Genomic DNA, 18,867 nt, shown 5'->3' with positions numbered 1-18,867 from the left:
GTCCAAACTCCTCTCTCTCCTCATTAGGAACACAAGTCAGTGGTGTCTCTGAGACCTGGGGGAATTTCTGCACATGGATAGGGATTCCTTACTGCACTTTTACTGCTCAATCCAGATCTCATTTGTGGGAAAACCATTTGCAAGTTTCCTCTTTGGAGATTTTTAGCTTGCTCTTTTTTCCCTCTGTAATAAAATCCTGAAGATGTTAATGTCTGTATCTGGTGTGGATGTGCCTTTCCCTGGTTTACATTCCGTGGTCCTGCACGTGTTTCCATCGTGTCCCTGCCATGCCAGGGTTGTAGTGTGAGCTCATAAAAGAGGCCCTGTTGGACAACCAAAACTTGGGTTTGATTTAATAGCTTGAAAGGGGGAAATTGGATTAATTAAGTGTTGAGAATTGATCACATTTGAAAGCAATGAGCATTTTGGCAGCGTAGTAATACCTGTGGTGTGCCTCAGCCTGTGGCTTCTGGCAGTGGAGGGGTGTCAGGAGCATTCTGGCAGCAGCTGGGAGTCAGTATTTGGGGAAGAACACAAGGATAAAGCAACTCTGCACTGACAATTCTCTCAAATGCTCTATCAGATCCTGGGGAGTGCTGGTTTGGGGACATTTTACATGTAAAATTAGTAAGGCAGGGCAGGGTTGTTAGTTTAGGGATGCCAGAGCCTGTGGGCAGGCTGTGAATTCGGGGCAGATGACAGGAACTGCACTGCTCAGAGCACCAGGGCCTGGCTACCTTCTGTGAGTCCTCACCTGGAAGAGACTCCTGGCTTAACTAACAGCACTGTTAATTAACCTGTGCTTAATCTTTAGAAGCTCGCTCGGGTAACCCAAGTGCGCAAGGAGCTGAAATCTCACATCCAGAGCCTTCCAGACCTGTCATTGCTGCCCAATGTCACAGGAGGTCTGGCACCTCTGCCATCTGCTGGGGACCTGTTTTCAACAGACTAAAACAAACCATGTGCCCCAGTTTTCATTATTACCAGCAGAAGAAAGAAGACTGGTGTTGGCTGGAAGTCCAGTCTTCCAAGATCTGCAGTAGGAAGGAACTTGCAGACCCTGCTTTGAACCTCTTGGCTGCTCATCCTCACCCTCTCTGTGTGCACTGACTCACAGGAGGGGAGGAAGAGGAGTGAGTTTTGTGAGCTCTGAAGGGAGTGGGGGTGGTCTGTTTAGGCAAACTTCTCTCATCTTTTCCTGTACTCTTTCGTTGCTGTTTGCCCTTAGCACTTGTTACCCCCACAAAGATCACGAATCATGTACACACATACCTAGGAAGCTTCCAGAGGAAGGTTGACTATGCAGCATTTTCCCTCTGTACAAATATTGTATTATTTCTGAAGAAATCTCATCTGTTTTAGTTGGGTTTCTGAGCCCCATCTCTGGGAGCATTGGAATGGCTCATGGGCCTCGTAGGGATGTGTGTGCATGCCAGTCCTGGGCCACGTCAGGGGAAGCATCTGCTCAGCAATGGTACAAGGAAAGATTTGTTCCTAAACCTGCAGTTCCTCATAATGCTGTGGCCTGATGTGGAGGTAGTTCCCATTTGGCATGGATGTAAATTGAAGTCACAGGCAATAAAAATAAGCAGCTTTTCTTTGTGAAATTAGAGGTAGACTCATAAGTTACACTGTGCTGAGCAAAGCAGAACTGGATGTTACCTAAGTGGGAGTGGAAGTAAATTCTGTTCTAGCTACCTTAGATTTATACCACATTTTTCCTCTTCATAATATGAAATCAGATGGTAATGGAAACTTTGATTTAATGACCTGAGAGGCTGGAATGGTGTGTGGCAGCTGCTGGTGTCCCTGTGACAGGTGCTGTTAGGTCTGCTCTCAGGATGGTTACATTGAAAATCCAGTGATATAAACTCTCTCTCTAGCTTTAGTGAAGTTGTCTGATGCACAGATGTTAAATGTGGTATAAATATTTATTTATATAGAAAATAGACCCATATATATGCATATATCCTGTATGCACATGTACCCTGTCCATGCATGTAGATATTAGAAGGATGTACTTAATTTTGTGTCACAGATTGTGAGTTGATTTTTATAATCAGGAAAAGTGTAAAAAACAAAAAAGGTAAATTTAAAAAGCTCTTAATTCCATTATGTTGCTGGCTAGTGTTTTAGCTGCCAGGGGTGTAGTTACATTTCAGTTTGTGTGTTAGGTGTGACAAGCTGGACTCTGATCACTGAACCATTCCAATCTGGATACAATTCTGTTTAAATTTAGCACCTCTCACTATAAAACAGGTTCTGTTTCTGGAGACACTTGATCTGGTAACACAGGTTTTGTAAGACAGAGGATGAAGTGAGCTGAGATGCTCTCTCTGTGCCTCCCTGTGGTTTTGAGCTGGTGTCAAAGCCAGGAGAAGAAAATGCAGAAATGCAAAGCTCGTTCTGCTCCGCATTAATTTATTTTTCAGGCTGTTCAGTCGCCCGGTCAGCATTCAGTTACAGCAAACACCACCACAGCATCGTTTGATCATTCAGTTGTTCAGAAGCTCACGTCCTTTTCCTACTGACACTTCCTTTTGTCCTTTTTTAACGCTCCTTGCACCCTCACTGCCCAGCCTACAGATGTTTTTTTCTCTTTAGTTTACAGGAATTTTTCCAGTGGCAGAACTCTGTGTTCCCCGAGTCGCTTTGACTGTGCAGCCTTTTATGGTCCATACTTTAGATTAAACACTGTACATTCTCTCTGCTTTTGCCAAAAATGAAAAACAAACAAAAAAAAAACCCCAACACCAAACTTCAAGAACCCAAACCAAAAGACTTTTCCATCCTGATTCAGCTCACAGAGTTACCCCGAGGCTGTTAAACCAAGTTATTTTGAGCATTGATTGAATGTGTATCCATTATAGGACAAAAACTGTCAAAAACTGATGTAGACAAATGTGTTGGCATCTCACGTTTGTGTTTTGGGCAGATCTGTGAGAGAGTTGTCTGTCTGGTTTTTTTATTTTTTAATTGAAATGTTTTGATTTTTTTTCTGAATATATGCGTGTGTTTTATTTTGCTTAATTTAAATGAAGTCTTGTAGTTTTTAATTTTATTTGTTTTACTTTTTGGGCAAAGGGCATCTGGTGAACTGGGTGACATTTTCTGAAGGTTAAACAGATTTACCCACAGTGTGTCTTTTTTAACAAAAGCTTAAATCTGTATATTAATTGACTTAGGAATTAATTTAGACATATAGGCTGCCATTTGACAGCAGTATATTCTGAAATGTCTCATAGATATCTATTTTTGAATAAAGAGGGTGTCATTGAACAGTAGTGTCCTTACTTCTTTCCTCAATGCTCTGGCACCCTGTGGGTTTTGTTTGGGTCTTTTACCCTTCTAAAGCCCAGGCAGCAACTTGGGGAGATCCTTGTGTCAGTTTTCCATGCAGAGTGGAAATAGGGGATTTCTGTAGGACTTGTCAGTTGTTTCTCTGGGAAAAATACAAATAAAAGGCAAACTTGGAATGGGAGGAAGGTGCCTCCCTGCACGAGCACCAGGAGCTGCTGTTCCAGAGGGTCAGTGTGATCAAAGCCTCTCAGCTCTGGGGTCTTCACGTTGCCCTGGGAGTTAATTCTGGAGATTTTGGGGAGGTTTAGGGATTCTTCAATTAACCAGTCTGCAAAGCCTCTGTGGGCAAACAGTGATTGTTTCATATGCCCTGGAGAGGATCTGCAAAGCGGATTATGTTTTATACTGATTTACAAATCTTCCCTTAAAGGCACTATATTTAGCACTGCTTTCACGAAGCCTTGCAGAGGCTGGGCAGGGCTGTGGGAGCAGACAGGAGCTGGTGTGGGTCCTCCTAGTGAAAACCACCTTTGTGTGGTGTTGCAGGAACTAAGGTGGGGTTTTCAAAGACAGAAATGTGACAAGGTACTGGCTGTCCTTCCTCGCCTTTGCAAATCAGGTTTTTGTTTTTTTAAGAGCTGGAACAAACACCTCCAAAAATACTTGACTGTTAGGCAGCTGCCTTTGCAGTTCAGTACCTCAGTGCACTGGTGTGCATTCCCTACTCTGTAACCAAGGAATGGGGGCTTATGCACCTGTATAAGGTGAGGAACTCACTCCTGACTAACAGACAGGTTCACTGTGAGATCCCAGGTTGTGATGGTGATGAGGAAGGGCTGGCAGAGCCTTGGAGTGGTGGAGGCATCCTGTGGGGGGAGGGTGGGAAGTTGTGCTGCTGGAGTTTTGACCCAGGGCAGGCTGCTATGGGCTTTGGTTTTTGGACCAAGTTTTGATTATGTTCCCTGGTCAGTTCCAAACTTTATGTATATTTATCTCTAGGATTAGTTAGAAAAAGTATAAGCTGTTCCTAATGCTCTGAAAAAAAATGACCTGGTAAAACACTTGGATGAAATTACACAGCAGACTTGGCTCCAGTCTGTTGGAGTCAGCTGGGACGCACATTTACCAGTGATGTCACTGGCTTTAGGGATGTGCCACAGGCATCCTTTGCCTCTTGCTCACCTGCTGGAAGGCAACAGTAGGTAGAAAATATGTTTTTTATTTTTATTTTCAGTAATGGCTTCTCATAATGACATTTAGGAAGAAGTTTAATAAAGGCCAGGGGCCTCACAGGTGTTCATGTGTGCTGGAGCAGAAGGAATCGTGGTCATGCTGGTCATGTGCAGGTTTTGAGGCAAAACCCAGGAAACCCCAGGACCAGCCAGCATGGGAGGGGATGTTTAAGGAAAACAAACACTTTGGGTAAAGAAATGTCCCCGGGGTGCAGAGCAGCCTGAGGGATGGGTGTTCTACAGCCCATCAAGGTTGGATTCTGGACAGGGGTTGCAAATCCATGTCCCAGTGTTTTCCCTTGGCACAAGGATGTGATGGTTTGCAGCTTGGCTGGGGCATGGTGGCCAAGCATTGCACTGCTGCTGACGGAGCAAATCTGTGTGATAACTGATAGTAGTGAATCATTCACAGATTTAGGGTCTTGTCACTTCTTTCTGGGAAGACACAAATCTCATTTTGTCTTTCCAGGAAAAGACAAGTCTTGCTTTGTGTTTCTGGGAAAAGACAAGGCTTGTCTTGTTCTGGGAAGGGACGAGGAGCTGACAGCACATCCCTCTGCTTCCAGTGCCCAGCTGACCAGTCCTTACTGGTTTGTGTGTGAGCACAGCCCACCATGAGGGGCAGGACAGGGGAAGCTGCATCAGGGATCAGGCAGGCACAGAGAGGCTGTTGGAGTTGGCCATGCTGGAAAAGGCATCTCTCCATAGTGTCTCCTGTACCTTCTGTGGCTGTGGAAGAGGGGATGGTTTCCCATGAGGGACCTCCTGCACTGGGGTTTTTTTGTCTCTCTTGCTGTTTGATGGTGCCTCAGTTGTCTCGTTGCACCAAGGAGAGTGTTCTGTGTTTGTGAAGGACGAGGGAGACCGTTGGAGAGGCAGTACCATTTGGAAATCCCACAGATTTGTTCTTGTGAAAGCTCTGATTTATGGGAGTTTGTTCTAGTTTTGATTCATCAATGAAGGTAAGTTAAAGGTCATCAAGTCTAAAATGAGTTTACAATCAATTCTTGGCAAGTCAGCATCTCCAGCAAGCCGAGATACATCCAGAACCTCTCCTCTCCAAGAATGCTCCTGCCTGGCTTTGGCACTTGGACTAGCACTGTATTACAAACCCTCCCACACAATGGATACTGGAAATATTTAATTTATAATTTATTGCTTACATGGTGAGAGTGCCAAAGAGTCTGATGGATGCAGCCCAGAACTGTGCCAGTGATGCAGGAGGGGAACAGGGAGATGGATGCAGGGTGGTACCATGGTGGTGACCTGGATTAGGCACAGGGAGATGGATGCAGGGTGGTACCACATTGGTGATCCAGAAGGGGCACAGGGAGATGGATGCAGTGTGGTGCCATGTTGGTGATCTGGATTGGGTGCAGGGAAGTCGACCTCAGCTCTGTGGATTATGAAAGAAAACCCAGCCCTGAGAGCCAACCCCTGCTGCTAAACCGTAATTGCAGCGTTTGGAGTCTGTTCCCTTCTCAGAACAGCCTTCCCTTCTTGGAGCAGCCTTGCTCTGCCGAGGCTCAGATGGATGGGAGTGACCTTCAGCAAGAGCTGTTCTAATGTTTATTTTATCAGGACCCAGCTCTGAAGCAGCAGAGCTGCTGGTTATTTTTAACCCAGGCGCTGAGCAGCTGGAGGCCTGGCTCAGCAGGGCCCAGTAACAAATGCTCTAAAGAGGGGCCGTGCATCATTGCTGGGCTGAGGAATGTTCCTGACAGGGAAGGCAGCGCTGGTTCCTGCTGTTAACTCCTTCAGGATTCTTTGGGGCTCCATGTGCTCTTTGCACTGGTGTCTGGGGGGTTGGTGCTGCAGAGTTGGGGCTGGCATGGCCCCCACCCCTTGCCCTGAATGCAGGTGAGAACCCCCATCCCTCTCCCTCCTGCAGCTCTTGCCCTGTCCCCATGCCACAGGGTGGGCACTCTGTCCCTTGGGAGAGCAAATCCTTATCCCTCCCTGTGCCAGGCCCCACCTCTGTCCCCACTCTACCCCACGGGGGTCCCAGCCTCCAGCTGCCTTTTTGGGTTGTGTTTGAGCAAAGCAGGACAGGGTGGTGTGGTGGTTAAAGTTCCAAAGAGTAAGGGGAGATGGATTGTGTTCTCCTGGGGGGGTTTCTTGAAAGGCTTTTTTATTGGCCAAACAATCTGCTGCTGCACTGGGGACTGAGCTCTGCTGTGCCCACTGAGTTCTGTGCTGGGAGCAGGAGCTGGGGCTGGAGCTGAGATGGGTCCTTGGCCTCCCATGGAAGCAGAGCCAGGGTTTGGGGAGTTCTGGCCATGAACCCCAACCTGGCTTGGGGAAGCAGCAGCTGTGTGTGCAGCACTGTGCATGGAGATTTTATCTCATCCTAAAGATAAACAGAAAGGAAAGCTGGAGAACGTGCAGTCCTTGATGGGAAACACTCCCAGCTGTCCATCCAGCCTGAGTCACAGCTGGGATGGGAGAGCCCACAATGTCAGGGTGACTGGGACCAGTCTCCTGTCCCACAGACTGTCCCCTCTGCTGGGGCTGTGGTGACTGTGGGACCCTCAGTCAGACACCACCGGCTCTGTGATGGTTTCCATGGTGTTTGTTTATAGGAGCAGGGAGGCTCCCACCCTGTTTGTGGGGAGCACGTGGGTGGGCCGTTCTGGCCTGGAAAGTGTTTGTCTTCAGCAGAGCCTTGACCCTGGTTCCAGGTGTGAGACAAATCCCCACTCTCCTCCCAAATCCCTGTGCAGGATCCAGCTGCCCTTCACCTGCCCCAGCCTGGGTGGACAGCCCTGCCCAGAGCCTGGCTCAGTGTGCAAGACCTGTTGGTTTGACTACTTGTAGTGTTCTCTCTCCAGTTCCCTGAGCACAGTATGGAGCCATGCCTGAGAGAGGAGAAATTTCCTGGGAAGATGTCTTGGGGGCTGTGTAGAGCACCCTGAGAACACCAGACCAAGCTGATTTGGGGCAGAAGGGGCGGCCAATATGAGGCCATTGTGGCTGCAGTGCCAGCCATGGCAATGACCCCCCCACCTCAGTGCTGGGCTGAGAGAACTCACCCCCCACCCACAGGGATGGTGGGCAAGGAGTTGCTAGGTCCTGCTGTGGGGAGAGGAAGGGCAAGAAGAGCCAGGTCTGGCTTTTAAAGTGAAAAATAAAGTTTTTATTCAGTGTTTCCATAGTTGATTTATATCAAGGTAATGTCCCATCCCTCCCTGCAGTGTCTGCAGTGGCAGGATGGTTATCAAAGCCAATGCCCGGCTGTACCCAAGCAGGTTATTTTGCAGTAAGTATTTATAGATTTGTTTTATAGGTATATGGTGCATAAACAGCTTTGTGCTCACAGTATAAAATCTCTCTCTATGGAGCTGCAGTCAGAGGATGATGATGGCAGGGGCTGGAGGGGTCGTTCTGCTGCTGCCTCTATGGAAATGGCTCTGTGGGCTGGGGCTGCCAGCACTGCACAGAGGAGGGGCTGGCACAGGGGGTCCTGGTGTGCCCAGTGCTGGGGCACAGACAGCACAGGGACGTTCCCACCCCACAGACTGAGAGAACAGCAGTGAAGTGAGTGACTGCCACGGCAGCCCCCAGACCTCCCCAGCCCTTTTATCCTGCTGTGCTCCCAGGAGGAGCGTGGGTGGCATCGGTGCCACGTGTCGGGGTCAGGCTGGGCTCTGGCAGTCGCCCTCCTGGGACATCTGGGGCTGAAGCAGGTGGGGGCCAGCAAGGCAGGGTTCCTGCAGCTGGGGGGCCAGGGCAGCAGCTCACAGGGGCTGGGGTGCGATGATGACGTTGCGGTAGCCCTTGACCCCCGTCAGCTGGTCGCTCTCAAAGTCCACCATCAGCTTCTGCAGCCCCGACAGCCGCGGCATCAGATCCATTCGGAATTTGGCCTCTGCCTGCGGCTCCACCGGCTCCTCACTGTGGGAGGGCAGGGAGTCACTGTGGCCTGTCACCCTCAGAGCCCCTTGTCACCCTCCCAGGGCCCGCAGGACAGTGCTGGGCCTTTGGCAAGCAAAGACCTCTGCAGGGAGGCCGAACCTCTTCCCCAGCGAGGTGTAGGGTCGGGATACTCTGAGTCCACAGGGGCCAGCAGAGCCCTGGCTCCTGCTGTGCCCCATGGCTGCCCTCCCTGGGAGCTCCACACACAGAAATCCACCCCCACACCACTCCCAACATCCCAGCCAGGTGAAGGGGGAAAAGCTCTTACAGCTCCTTGACCAGCTGCCCCTGGGTGAGGCCGGTGCCCTCCACCACGAACACACAGCCGTTCAGGGGCACGGTGAGAGGGTTCACCAGGCTGATCTCGGCCACCAGCTTCCGATTCTGCATTGGCTCCCCTAAAATCTGCAAGTAGGAGAGGTTGGACCCCAAGCACCCCTGGTGCTCCCCTTGCCCCGGGGCTGAGGCAGGACCTTAGGGATGCAGGTCCCAGGGGATGCAGCCCTGCTCAGTGAAGCAGGACCTGCTGCCCAAGCCCTGGGGTAGCCCCCAGGGTTCACAGCAACTCACTCCCTCAAACCTGCCTGGGATGGGACTTTGGATCCTTACCCTGATCTTGATCGGTGGATTCTCAACATAAATGTCCCTGACAGCAACGAGGATGTCGCCAGTCTGGTGATCATTCAGGAGAGCCACCACCTTGATGAGGTTGTCCTGGGTCAGTTTGTCCCTGTACTCTTCGTACAGGATGCGCAGGGGCACCCTCTTCTCTGGAAGGGCAGCAGAGATGGGTCAGCACCCATGGCATCTCCAGCCCAGAACCCACAGTCCTGCGCTGGCACCCAGCTGCTGCTGGCATGGTTTGGGCTCCCCAGGAGCTTCTCCAGGTGCTTTGCAAGGATGGGGGGGCTGGGGTTCCTGCAGGGCTGGGGTTCCAGTGCTGAGTGCCAGAAGGGATGTTCAGGGTGTGGGGATGGGAAGGAGCCTTGTCCTAGGGCAAGGCTCCAGGGTGATGCCTGCACCAGGGGTCCAGAGTGCCAGCCCTTGGCAGCCAGTGTGGCAATGGGAGGCAGCCTGGTCCCTGGCAGCTGCCCTCACTCAGCCCTCAGCTTTGTTCATCTGAAAGTCCTTCAGGGATGGGGCGGTCCAGGGGAAGGACATGGAAGGAGGCTGAAAGCAACCAGCTGCAGAACTGCCTGGAACAAGGAGCCCAGAGTGGCTGTGACCATGAGAAAGGGATCCTGACATTCATGAGGCAAGATCTGAAGTGCCGTACGTCAGCTGAGACTGTGGGGAGAGGAACAAGCCTGGCTTCCTATACTGGCACAAAGTGCTGGGGTGCCCTAAAGAATGCAGCCTGGGAAGTCCTGGGGTCGGTATTCTGAGGCAGGAGCTGAGGGTAGAAGTTTCAGGAGCTCATAATTAATGTTTCAGAAGGAATGGTGTTGGGTTAACTTTTGCACAGGAATGTTAAGTGCCCCAAAGGCCACAGCACACGTCCCCACTCCCCATCCAGCCCTGCAAAAGGCTCCAAGTACCAGCTGGTGCTTCTGCCAGCATGAGCAGAGGCACATCCCTCTCCCCTCCATGGTGGCAAGGGCCAGCACATTCCTCATTCCTGTAAAGCAGCTCAACACCTGGCAGAGCGCCGAGCGCTGCGTTTGCAAGAGGGCTGGTGAGGAGCAGGGCTCGGCGCAGGGTAAACATTTCCCTGTTCCAGGACAGCAGATGTGTGGCCTTTCCAAGCCCTGAAGGGTCTCTGCAAACTCACGTAAGCCCAAACTCGTGTTTAAGGACCAGATGGTGATGTTCATGTGTGTGATAAGGGCAAGGGAGGGTCGGGGGCCGTGCCAGGACAGCTCTGCAGCCCAAGGCCCACCCACGGAGACACCGAGAGCTTCAGCGCTGCTGGCCAGGAAACCCAGTGCTGCTCACTTCCTCCAGCCTGGGACCACGCACTCAGGGCTCAGCAGGGCCAGCTCCACTCTCTCTGGTGTGGGAAGATCCCACCAGAGAGCTCAGCCTAGCCCAAAGTCTGAGGGAAAGCAGGAGGGATGCAGACAAGTGCCACAGAGTGCCTGGGATGGCAGCTGGGTGTGCCCAGCCTGCTCCCTTGGCAAAACAGCTACAGCAGCAGTGGCTTGTCCAGCTCCAAATGCTTTTCCAGCCTCTGCCTGAGCAATTTCCTCAATCTCTCACAAAGATTAAAAATCCACAGTGGTAGTTAGCTAAGGAGGATGCCCCAAAGTGGCACTGCCTACTGAGCAGCAGAACACAGGCTGAGCTGACCCCAGCCCTGGTGAAGCATCTCCTTCACCATCAGTGGGTCCCTTACCTGCCCTGGGCTCAATGTCGATGTCCACCGGGTCAGTGAGGCCGCACTGGGGCCCGAGGGTGCCGTTGTGGCTGGTGGCACGGGCACACAGTGTCACCCTGCAGACACGCTCCTCGTCCGTGTTGTTGTTGACCACAGCAAAGACATCGAAGTCACTGCCCTTGTTGGCACCCTCTGACACCTTGATCCTGAGGTGCAGCCCCTCATCCTCCTCCCCAATGGACTTCTTCTGATGCTCTGCCTTCTCAAACACTGCCCGCTCCTCCTCAGACCCTGCAGGTCACAAAATCCCTGTGATTCCCTGGAGTGCAGGGAGGGCCTGGCCTGGGCTGCTCTGCCCTGAGCCCTGCAGCCCTCCTGCTGCAGCTGTTTCCCAGCAGCAACATCCCTCCCTGGAGTCTGCCCCTGCAATCCCCCATACCCTCTGGGTATTTGTAGTTGTGGGTGATGTCCTCCCGGCTGTCCCTGCCTATGCTCTTGGTGCTGATGAACTTCCCCACGTCTGAGGAACGGATGCTCTGCTTCTGCATCCCGTCACCCTGCACCACCCAGTACACCACGTCGGCGTTCACCTCGGCGAAGATGAAGGGGATGTCGTACTTGAGCAGCATGTCACCCTCTTTGATGGCTTTGACAGGGGCTGGCCCGCAGCAGTAAACTCCTGCACGGAGCAGAGCCACTGTCACCACTCCAGGGCTCAGCCACAAGGGGTGGCTGTGGTGGGGTGACCCAGCAGTGCCAGGGTGTGAGGAGGATGGAGCTTCTGTGTGGAGCACGTTGTACCTTCACTCTTCTCCTGAGGGGTCGGGTCCAGCACCTGCCACCCGTCATAGACAGCTCCCAGGTCTGGACGGGTCATCCACGACTCCACCCAGCAGTGGAAGTTCCTGAGAGGGAAACCAGTGTGTAGGAGTCTCAGCCTCCCCCAGCACTGGCCAGGCTCTGGGGATGGGGCACAAGTAGCCCAGGGGTGGGCAGGCTGAGGTCCTGCTGTGCTGCTCACCAGATCTTGTCCCAGGATTGCCTCTCCTGCTGGCCCCGCTCGTTGATGTAGCGGTCGATGGTCAGGTTGGCGTTGGTGTCATGGGCTGAGTTGTAGTTGGTCACCACCCGGCTGGGGATCCCCAGGCACCTCATGACTGTGGGGAGCAGGGCAGGGTGAGACAGGGCCAGGTTTGCTCCACTCCCATCCCACAGAGCCCCAGGTTTGCACAGCTCAGGTCCCGTGGAGCCCCAGGTTTGAACAACTCCTGCCCTTCCCTTTGCCTGTGAAAGGGCTGCCTGGGGACTGCTCCCCAGGAGAAGCCAGTTCCCTCAGCCACGGTGCACAGACAAGCTGGCTGGGTGGCACCTCCTCTGACAGCCTGACAGGTTTGATATTGCAGCAAAAAAAGGCACAAAAAGCGTCTGTGAGAGCTTTGGAGGCAGAGTGTGGGCAGTCGTGCTGAACCCCAGATTTCATCTCCCAGCTGTCTTTCACTGCACAGGGAGCTCCCCAGGGAGCAGGGAGGCAGTTACAGTGCTTCAAAGGAAGGCTATAAACCTCTGCGAGTCACTGAAAACCCACTTTAGTTTTTTGCTATTTCTCTTCTCTAAAAAGGGTCTTTTCTGTCTGTGACACATCAGTGCTCTCACAGGCAGCGTTTTTCTTGGGGCAAAGCTGCACGAGCATATGTGAGTGTTTCCCAGCAGCAGCAAGTCTGGAATTTTTCTCTTGTTTTTCCCCAGTCGGATTGCCCTGGTGGCCATGACATTATTTTGATCTTAGTGGATTCATGACTTTATTGCAAACTTGGCCTTAAAGCCACTTCCCTCACCCTGGCCTGCCTCAGTTCCTCCCTCGCTGCCTGGCCTGGGAGGCAGTGCTGATTGAAAAACCAGAGCCCTTTTGTACAATTTTTCCCTCTATTTCCTGACAAACTAGAGTAATATCTAATTGCAAAGGAATCGTTGCAGGCTGATTGCAGCTCTTCCCTCTGGATGCAGCACCAGGAGTGGATGAGGGGCAGGGGCCGGGGTGGGAGATGGGGGGAGATGGGTGACCCTGTCCTGTGGAGAAGGAGACACCAGAGGAATCTGCTCTCACCAGTGCAAGCCACAGCAGCAAAGACCCAGCACTGGCCATACTTGACTGGCTGGCACCCAAAATTCTTCCACCTCTTGAGAATGTCCACGCTCCCAATCCAGGCCATGGGGCTCATCCCATCCTCGTAGCGATCGTCCCACCGCCCAAACAGCACCCCCCGGTCCTCGTCATTGCAGTTCACCTGTGGCCAGAGAAAAGGGGAAGGATGGAGGGGCAGGAACAGCCTGGGGAGGGAGGGGAAAAGCCTTTGCCCCGTTCACATGCACTGGCACCCACATTAATATCCTGTATCCATGCAAGAGCTCACTGGGATGCAGGTGGACATGGTGCTAATCCAGGATGAATTTTAGAAACACATCCTCCTGCCTGGGAATTTGGGAGTGATTACCCCTGAAAGGATCTGTGCCCACTCCTGCTTTTTGTTTCCTCTAAAAAAGCTCTTACACTATAGGAGTAGGAACAGGGAAAGGATGTAAAAGAGAGAGGAAAAATCCCAGAGAAGGAAAATGGCGTGAAACTGGGGGGGGGTGGCAAATGCTGTCTGCCACAGCTGTAGCTGGGGGGTGTTTGCAGCCCAGGCAATGAGGGGGGCTGGGGACAGGGTGCACCCCAGACTCACCATGGCGCTCACCACCCTGCCAATGTACACGGGGTCATTGCGGCGGGAGCAGTCCCGGTTCTGGTCCCTCAGGTGTTTGGGGTTTATGTCCAGCATCTTGAGGCAGATGGCCAAGACTTCATCCTCAAACTGGTGGAGAGCAGGGAGAAAAGGTTGTGTGAGGTCCCCACACAGGCTCTGCCACCTCTGTCCTCCCTCTCTGGCCTACCAGCAGAACTGCTGGGTACAGGGGTCACACCTCCTCAGGGTCCCCTCCCCAGCCAGCACCCACTGAGTGATGTGCCCACTGTCCCCACTCAGCCTGAGAAGCCTGTGGGTGATCTCCTGCCTACGTCCTGGGGCTGGATCTGGTTTCCTGTGACTGCACAGGGGTCAGGGCAGGGACCTGACTTCCTGGAAAATCTATTTCCCATCAGGGCTGAGTCACAGCCCTTCCATGAATTGAGGCGTGGATCCTGTGGAGGCCATGGGCACCCCCACTGCTGCGGGCCCCCAGCCCTTTGCTCAGGGAGGGTGGCTGAGCGAGCCCTGTGCCCTGGGGGTGCAGCTCAGGGTGTGAGCACTGCCTTATCGGCACCCCTGGCACAGTGCCCAGGAATTCATTATCAGGCACCAGCTCCCAGCACATCAGGGCCGCCCAGATTAGGGACACATGGCTGTGGGGCCCCCAGGAGCCAGGGGGAAACACTCCCCTTGCCTTGCCACACTTTGAAGTCAGCACATTCCCTCTTGGAAATGAGATTCCGGGTTCTTTGACCCATGGCTGGACTCCAAGGTGCTGACAGCATTTGGGGCGCATGTTGGTGAGGGGCACACACGTGGCACCGGTCCCTGTGTCCTGCAGCACCAGAGCTGCATGGCCAGAGGTCCCAAGGGTCCCAGGGGGCCTGGCCTGCTCACCTGGCCGAAGTTCCAGGGGATGGAGTAGATGTAATCACAGGTGCCCTGGAAGATCAGCCCGTCCTGGGACAGGACGTACTCACGGCGCTCGTTCTCGTCACGCATGAAAACCGTGTCCTCTGTGGGGACAGCGAGAGATGGGGACAGGGCCCTGCCCTGCACAACCAGCTGCCTGACCCCCTCCCTGTGGATGGATCCAGTGGGAAATGAGGCACATGGGGCTGGAACTGCTCATGCCTTAAACAGCTGCTGGGAAATTTCAGCCCAGGTTGATTTAAAGTGATGGGAAAACTTCAGCGGGTCTGTGGTTTGCTCTCCATTCTTTCTCATGTCTCTGTCTTTCCTCCCTTTTATTTAATGGAGATGGATCTTTTCTCAGCAGGGGAGACCTCCCTGGGGGTGCAGTGAGCAGTGGGAGTGGGAGTGCTGGCTCAGCACAGCCAAAGCCATTTCTCTCACAGCAGCTACTGCTGTGGAAATCAACATTGACTGGAAATGTTTGCAGAAGGAAACCCCACATGTCCACCCTCAGTGCTCAGCACAGCCCTGGCTGAGCAGAGCTTCCTATGGCCCCTTATCTCTGCAGATCCAGCGTGGGACACTTGAGATCCAGGAAATCAGCCAGTCCAAAGGCAGGGGAAGGACGTGGAGAGAGGAAAATCCCAGGGCTGTTGAACCTTACAGCACTGAATCGAACCTCTCCTCTGGGTCCGGCTGCCCAAATTTCACCAGGCCACTGATCTCCATGTCACTGAGTCCACAGCTGGGTGCCTGGGTGAGGCTGGGTGAGAATGGGCCTGGTGGGGGCAATTAAGGACAACTGGGGGCAATTAGGGACATTTAGAGGGTTTTCCCCTGTGCCCTGCCTGGCCAGGAGCTGGTGCCAGGGACTGCCCAGGGCTTCACACCAGCAGCACAGTGGTGAACTCCCACCATGCTGGGGGCAGCCTGGACAGGCCATTGGGTGTTTGGGGTGGTGGCAAAGGGGCTCTGGGTGTTGTAGGGTGGGGATGGTGCTCCTGGCCCCGACCCACTGCAGGGATTGTGTGGAGACTTGAAGCAAAGTGAGGCTTTCTGCTTAAACCTGCCTTCAGACCAGGGCTTGGGACACCTGGATCTGCACTGGGATGAGACCTGTGCGGGGGGGAAGCCTGGGGAGCATCTTGTGCTTGCCTGAGCCCTGGAACCCCGGGACTCAGAGAGCTGAAAGCCTCACCTGGGTGCCAGGGGTTGAAGAGCAGGATGAAGTCCCCGATCTGGTAGCTGGAGCCCTGGTAGTCGGTGCAGGTCTCCAGGGTCAGTCTGTAGCGGCCGATGCGGGCGTCGGGTGGGGAGCAGAGGGACACAGAGAGGGACTCCCCGTCCTGCTGCTGCACCACGGCACTCCAGCACGACTCCTCGGGGCAGTCACTCATGGCAAAGTGCGACTGGGTTCCTGATGTCTCACTGGGACAGGGCCCTGTCAGGAAGGAGCAGGTCAGTCCTCCCAGTGCTCCAGAGCCCCTGGAGCCCCGTGTCACCGTGATATTTTCTGAAAAATCCCTTCACTCGGATTTTTCTCCTGAGAAGCCTCAGAAAAGAAATGTCAGCAATAATTAGCTGGTTGCTTCGAATGTAGTCTGGAGGTTGCTTACCTACAGGTGCATCTTTGATTGATTCCATGTGAATTGTTTTTAGTTAATGACCAATCCCAGTCCAGCTGTGTCAGGACTCTGGTCAATCACGGGTTTTTATTATTCATTCTTTTCCAGCCTTTTGTCTATATCCTTTCTCTTTCTTTAGTATAGTTTTAGTATATAATTTCTTTTGATATGATATATATGATATATATGATACAATATATGATATGATATATCAGATTATGATATAATAATATATAATAATATATAATAATATAAGGTTATACATCCATGAGGGATTGATCCCTGCCTCCTGTCCCAGGTGGGATTTCTGCCATGAAAATCCCTGACCACCAAACCCACCCGTGGGATCCTGGGAAGGACTCAGAACCTCCAAAAGTTCATTTTCCATCTTTACCCACGAAAACCTGGCTGCTTCCCACCCCTGGGTAGCACTTTAGTGCTTGCAATCCAGTGGTGGCTGGGTAGGTTGGAATTATTTGCCAAAAACCCCCACAAAATGCTAATTACCCTAATTTCCACCCAAGCATTTTGTTTTATTAATGGAGGTAAAGGCTTATTTACTGCCGCAGTGCAATTTGTCAGCTGCTCTTAATTAGGATTCTCTCTCATTATGCATCAGGCGTTTGATAGCAGCGTTGTTTGGGGAGCTGCAGAGCTCCTGAGCTGGGCTGGGGGTTCAATTCCCTTCCACACCCTGCTCAGGTGTGTGGGGTGGGGTGAGAAATCCCTCTGGGAAAGGCAGGGACAGAAATCCTGGTTTAACCGGCCCCGCACAGCCTGGCCGGCAGCCGAGGCAGCGGGGCCACCGCTGTTCCCTCTCCTCCCCGGAGCACAGCCCCAGCTGGGCCCCTGCCAGGCCTCGCCCACAGGCCGGTCACCAAAAATACTCGTGAACTCACGGTGGTGACACAGTTTCTCCTCCCGGGGAGGCTGGGCTGAGTTCACGGCGTCCTTTGGGCAAGAGCCAGCGCTGCCGTGAGCTGGGCAGACACAGGAGCCTGCCTCCTCCTCCTCCTCCTGCTGCCTCCACAGCCCACATCATCTCCCTGGACTCCAGCACCTGAACGGGGCTCTGCCAGCACGGCTACTGCAAAAATACAGCTCTAATTTCACTCTATTTTTCCTACCCTCTTTCTTATGAAAGGCAGGACGTGACCTCGGTGGCTTTGCTGTCCCAAACGGAGGGACAGCTCTGGCAGTGCCTGCCTTGACAGGTCCGGCCCCAGTTTGGAATGTGCTGGGGCTGCTGGGGTGGCACTGCCACGTGCCTCTGCGAGCACCACAGCACCTCTGCCCTCTTTCTGCAGCTCTGGGGCTGGGATCCAGCCCAGAGCAGCCTCTGCCAGCCTGTGCCTGGCCCGGGAGGCTCCTCTGGGCTGTGCCCGTGGCTTCTTCCCCTGCAAAGCCAGCCCGGGACTGCCCGGCTGTAGCATGGCCTTGGGGCTGCTGGGGCACCGAGGTGTAGGGCGAAGCTGGGAGGTGCTGGGTTTTGTTTTGTCACCAGAGCTTTTGGGATGGAAATAGGAGAGTTTTACTCTGCAAGGAAACTTGGGTGCAGTTTTACTTTGAATTCTGGCCGGGTTGACTCAGCATGGTGCTTCAGCCCCAAAATAGCTCCTGCCTGAGGAATAGTTTCCTCTCGCTTTGCTCTGAGCTGGCGGGGCTGAGCCCCTGCCCGGCGGCTGCACCCAGCCCTGGCTGTGAGAGCCCAGCCCAGCCCAGCCCCGGCCCGGGGGGCTGCGCTGGGGGTGCTCCGTGGGAACATTTCCCTTCTCCAGTGTTTGTGTTTCCTGAGCAAACCCCGCTCTGGGATGTCTGAGAGCACAGCAGGGCTGGGTGTAAATCCCATCAGCAGAAATGCTGCGATACCTCTGGATGAAAAGATTCACTGTGCTGATGTTTCTGAGAGGGGCAGGAGGGTTGGGCAGGATTCTGGCCTCAGCCAAGGTACTTGCTGGTGAGCTGGCAGCCCTGTCGTGATCTTAGTCTGGCTCAGCCCTAGGAGGAGGAGGACGGGGAGGAGGTGATGATGCTGGTGGCTTTTTGCTTTATTTATCACTTCCTCTCTCACTAAGGAGATGAATTTCTACCTTTTTTTCTTGTGATATAAAAGCTGTGGCCAGCACCAGGTGAGGAGCAGGGACTGTGTGACATGGGGCAGGTGTCGTGGCACAGCCCCCGTGGGAGCACAGCTGAGCTTTGGGGGCAGGAGCAGAGGTGGTGACACCCACCCAGCCCTCCCTGGCGACGCAGGTGTGGCGGCACTCACCGGTCTCGACGTTGAAGGAGAGTTTGTCCACGCCCTCGTCGTAGGCGCGTCCCGAGAAGCGCAGGGTGATGCTGAAGGGCTGTCCCCGCCGCAGCACCAGCTGCTTGCAGCCCATGTCCGCCGTGCGGTGCTCCCGCCCGTTGCGGTCGCAGTGCAGGTCCCACGTCTCCAGCACCAGGTCTGCGAAGGCAGGGGCAGGTACAGCTCTGAGCTGGGACACGTCGGGCACTCCCGAGGCTTGGCAAGGAGGGCTGGCTGTGCCCATCCCGAGCCCCGGGTTGGGACCTTGGCGAGGTCCCTGAGCCTCCCCCACCCGCAGTGCCCTGTGCTCCCAGATGTGCCGGGCAGAGCATCGCTCCAGGAGGGCGCTGTGACCTGAGCATCCTCCCAGGAGCGCTCTGAGGGCTGGGCTCCCGCTGTGTGCTGTGACAGGGGCACAGCTTTGGCAGCCAAGCTCACAGCGACTTTTTGCCCTCCTGATCCAGCTCTACGCTGTGTTGTGCCATGGAGCTGCCACTGTGCTGCCAGAGCTGTGCCCTGCCTGCGTCTCACAGCACCCAGCACCAGC

At 53.7% G+C, this 18,867-nt stretch overlaps 1 protein-coding gene across 1 annotated transcript; it reads right to left on the bottom strand.

Moving 5' to 3' along the window:
• Positions 1-7,645: 7,645 nt before the first annotated feature.
• On the bottom strand, positions 7,646-18,564 carry TGM2 (transglutaminase 2). Its single transcript, XM_014307500.1, has 12 exons — positions 18,300-18,564; positions 15,604-15,846; positions 14,388-14,506; positions 13,488-13,616; positions 12,869-13,049; positions 11,786-11,921; positions 11,566-11,669; positions 11,204-11,443; positions 10,783-11,055; positions 9,057-9,217; positions 8,716-8,852; positions 7,646-8,426 (listed from the first exon to the last, which is right to left on the bottom strand). The coding sequence occupies exons 1-12, from the start codon at positions 18,562-18,564 to the stop codon at positions 8,270-8,272; spliced, it is 2,145 nt and encodes a 714-aa protein (XP_014162975.1). The 3' UTR covers positions 7,646-8,269.
• Between the last annotated feature and the right edge of the window lie 303 nt (positions 18,565-18,867).

This window comes from Geospiza fortis, unplaced genomic scaffold (genome assembly GCF_000277835.1).
Source record: "Geospiza fortis unplaced genomic scaffold, GeoFor_1.0 scaffold188, whole genome shotgun sequence".
NCBI classification, from domain to species: Eukaryota; Metazoa; Chordata; class Aves; order Passeriformes; family Thraupidae; genus Geospiza; species Geospiza fortis.
Note: the sequence above shows the minus strand (reverse complement) of the source record. Positions and strands in the feature narration are given on the sequence as shown.

Bases quoted from the DNA above. Each gene is read 5' to 3' on its own strand.
- TGM2 (XM_014307500.1), bottom strand. From the start codon at position 18,564: ATGGGCACAGCCAGCCCTCCTTGCCAAGCCTCGGGAGTGCCCGACGTG. The intron at 14,507-15,603 runs GTGAGGCTTTCA...CTGTCCCCACAG, and splicing joins CTTCAACCCCTGGCACCCAG to AGGACACGGTTTTCATGCGT. The intron at 13,617-14,387 runs GTGAGCAGGCCA...GCTCTCCACCAG, and splicing joins TCCCCTGGAACTTCGGCCAG to TTTGAGGATGAAGTCTTGGC.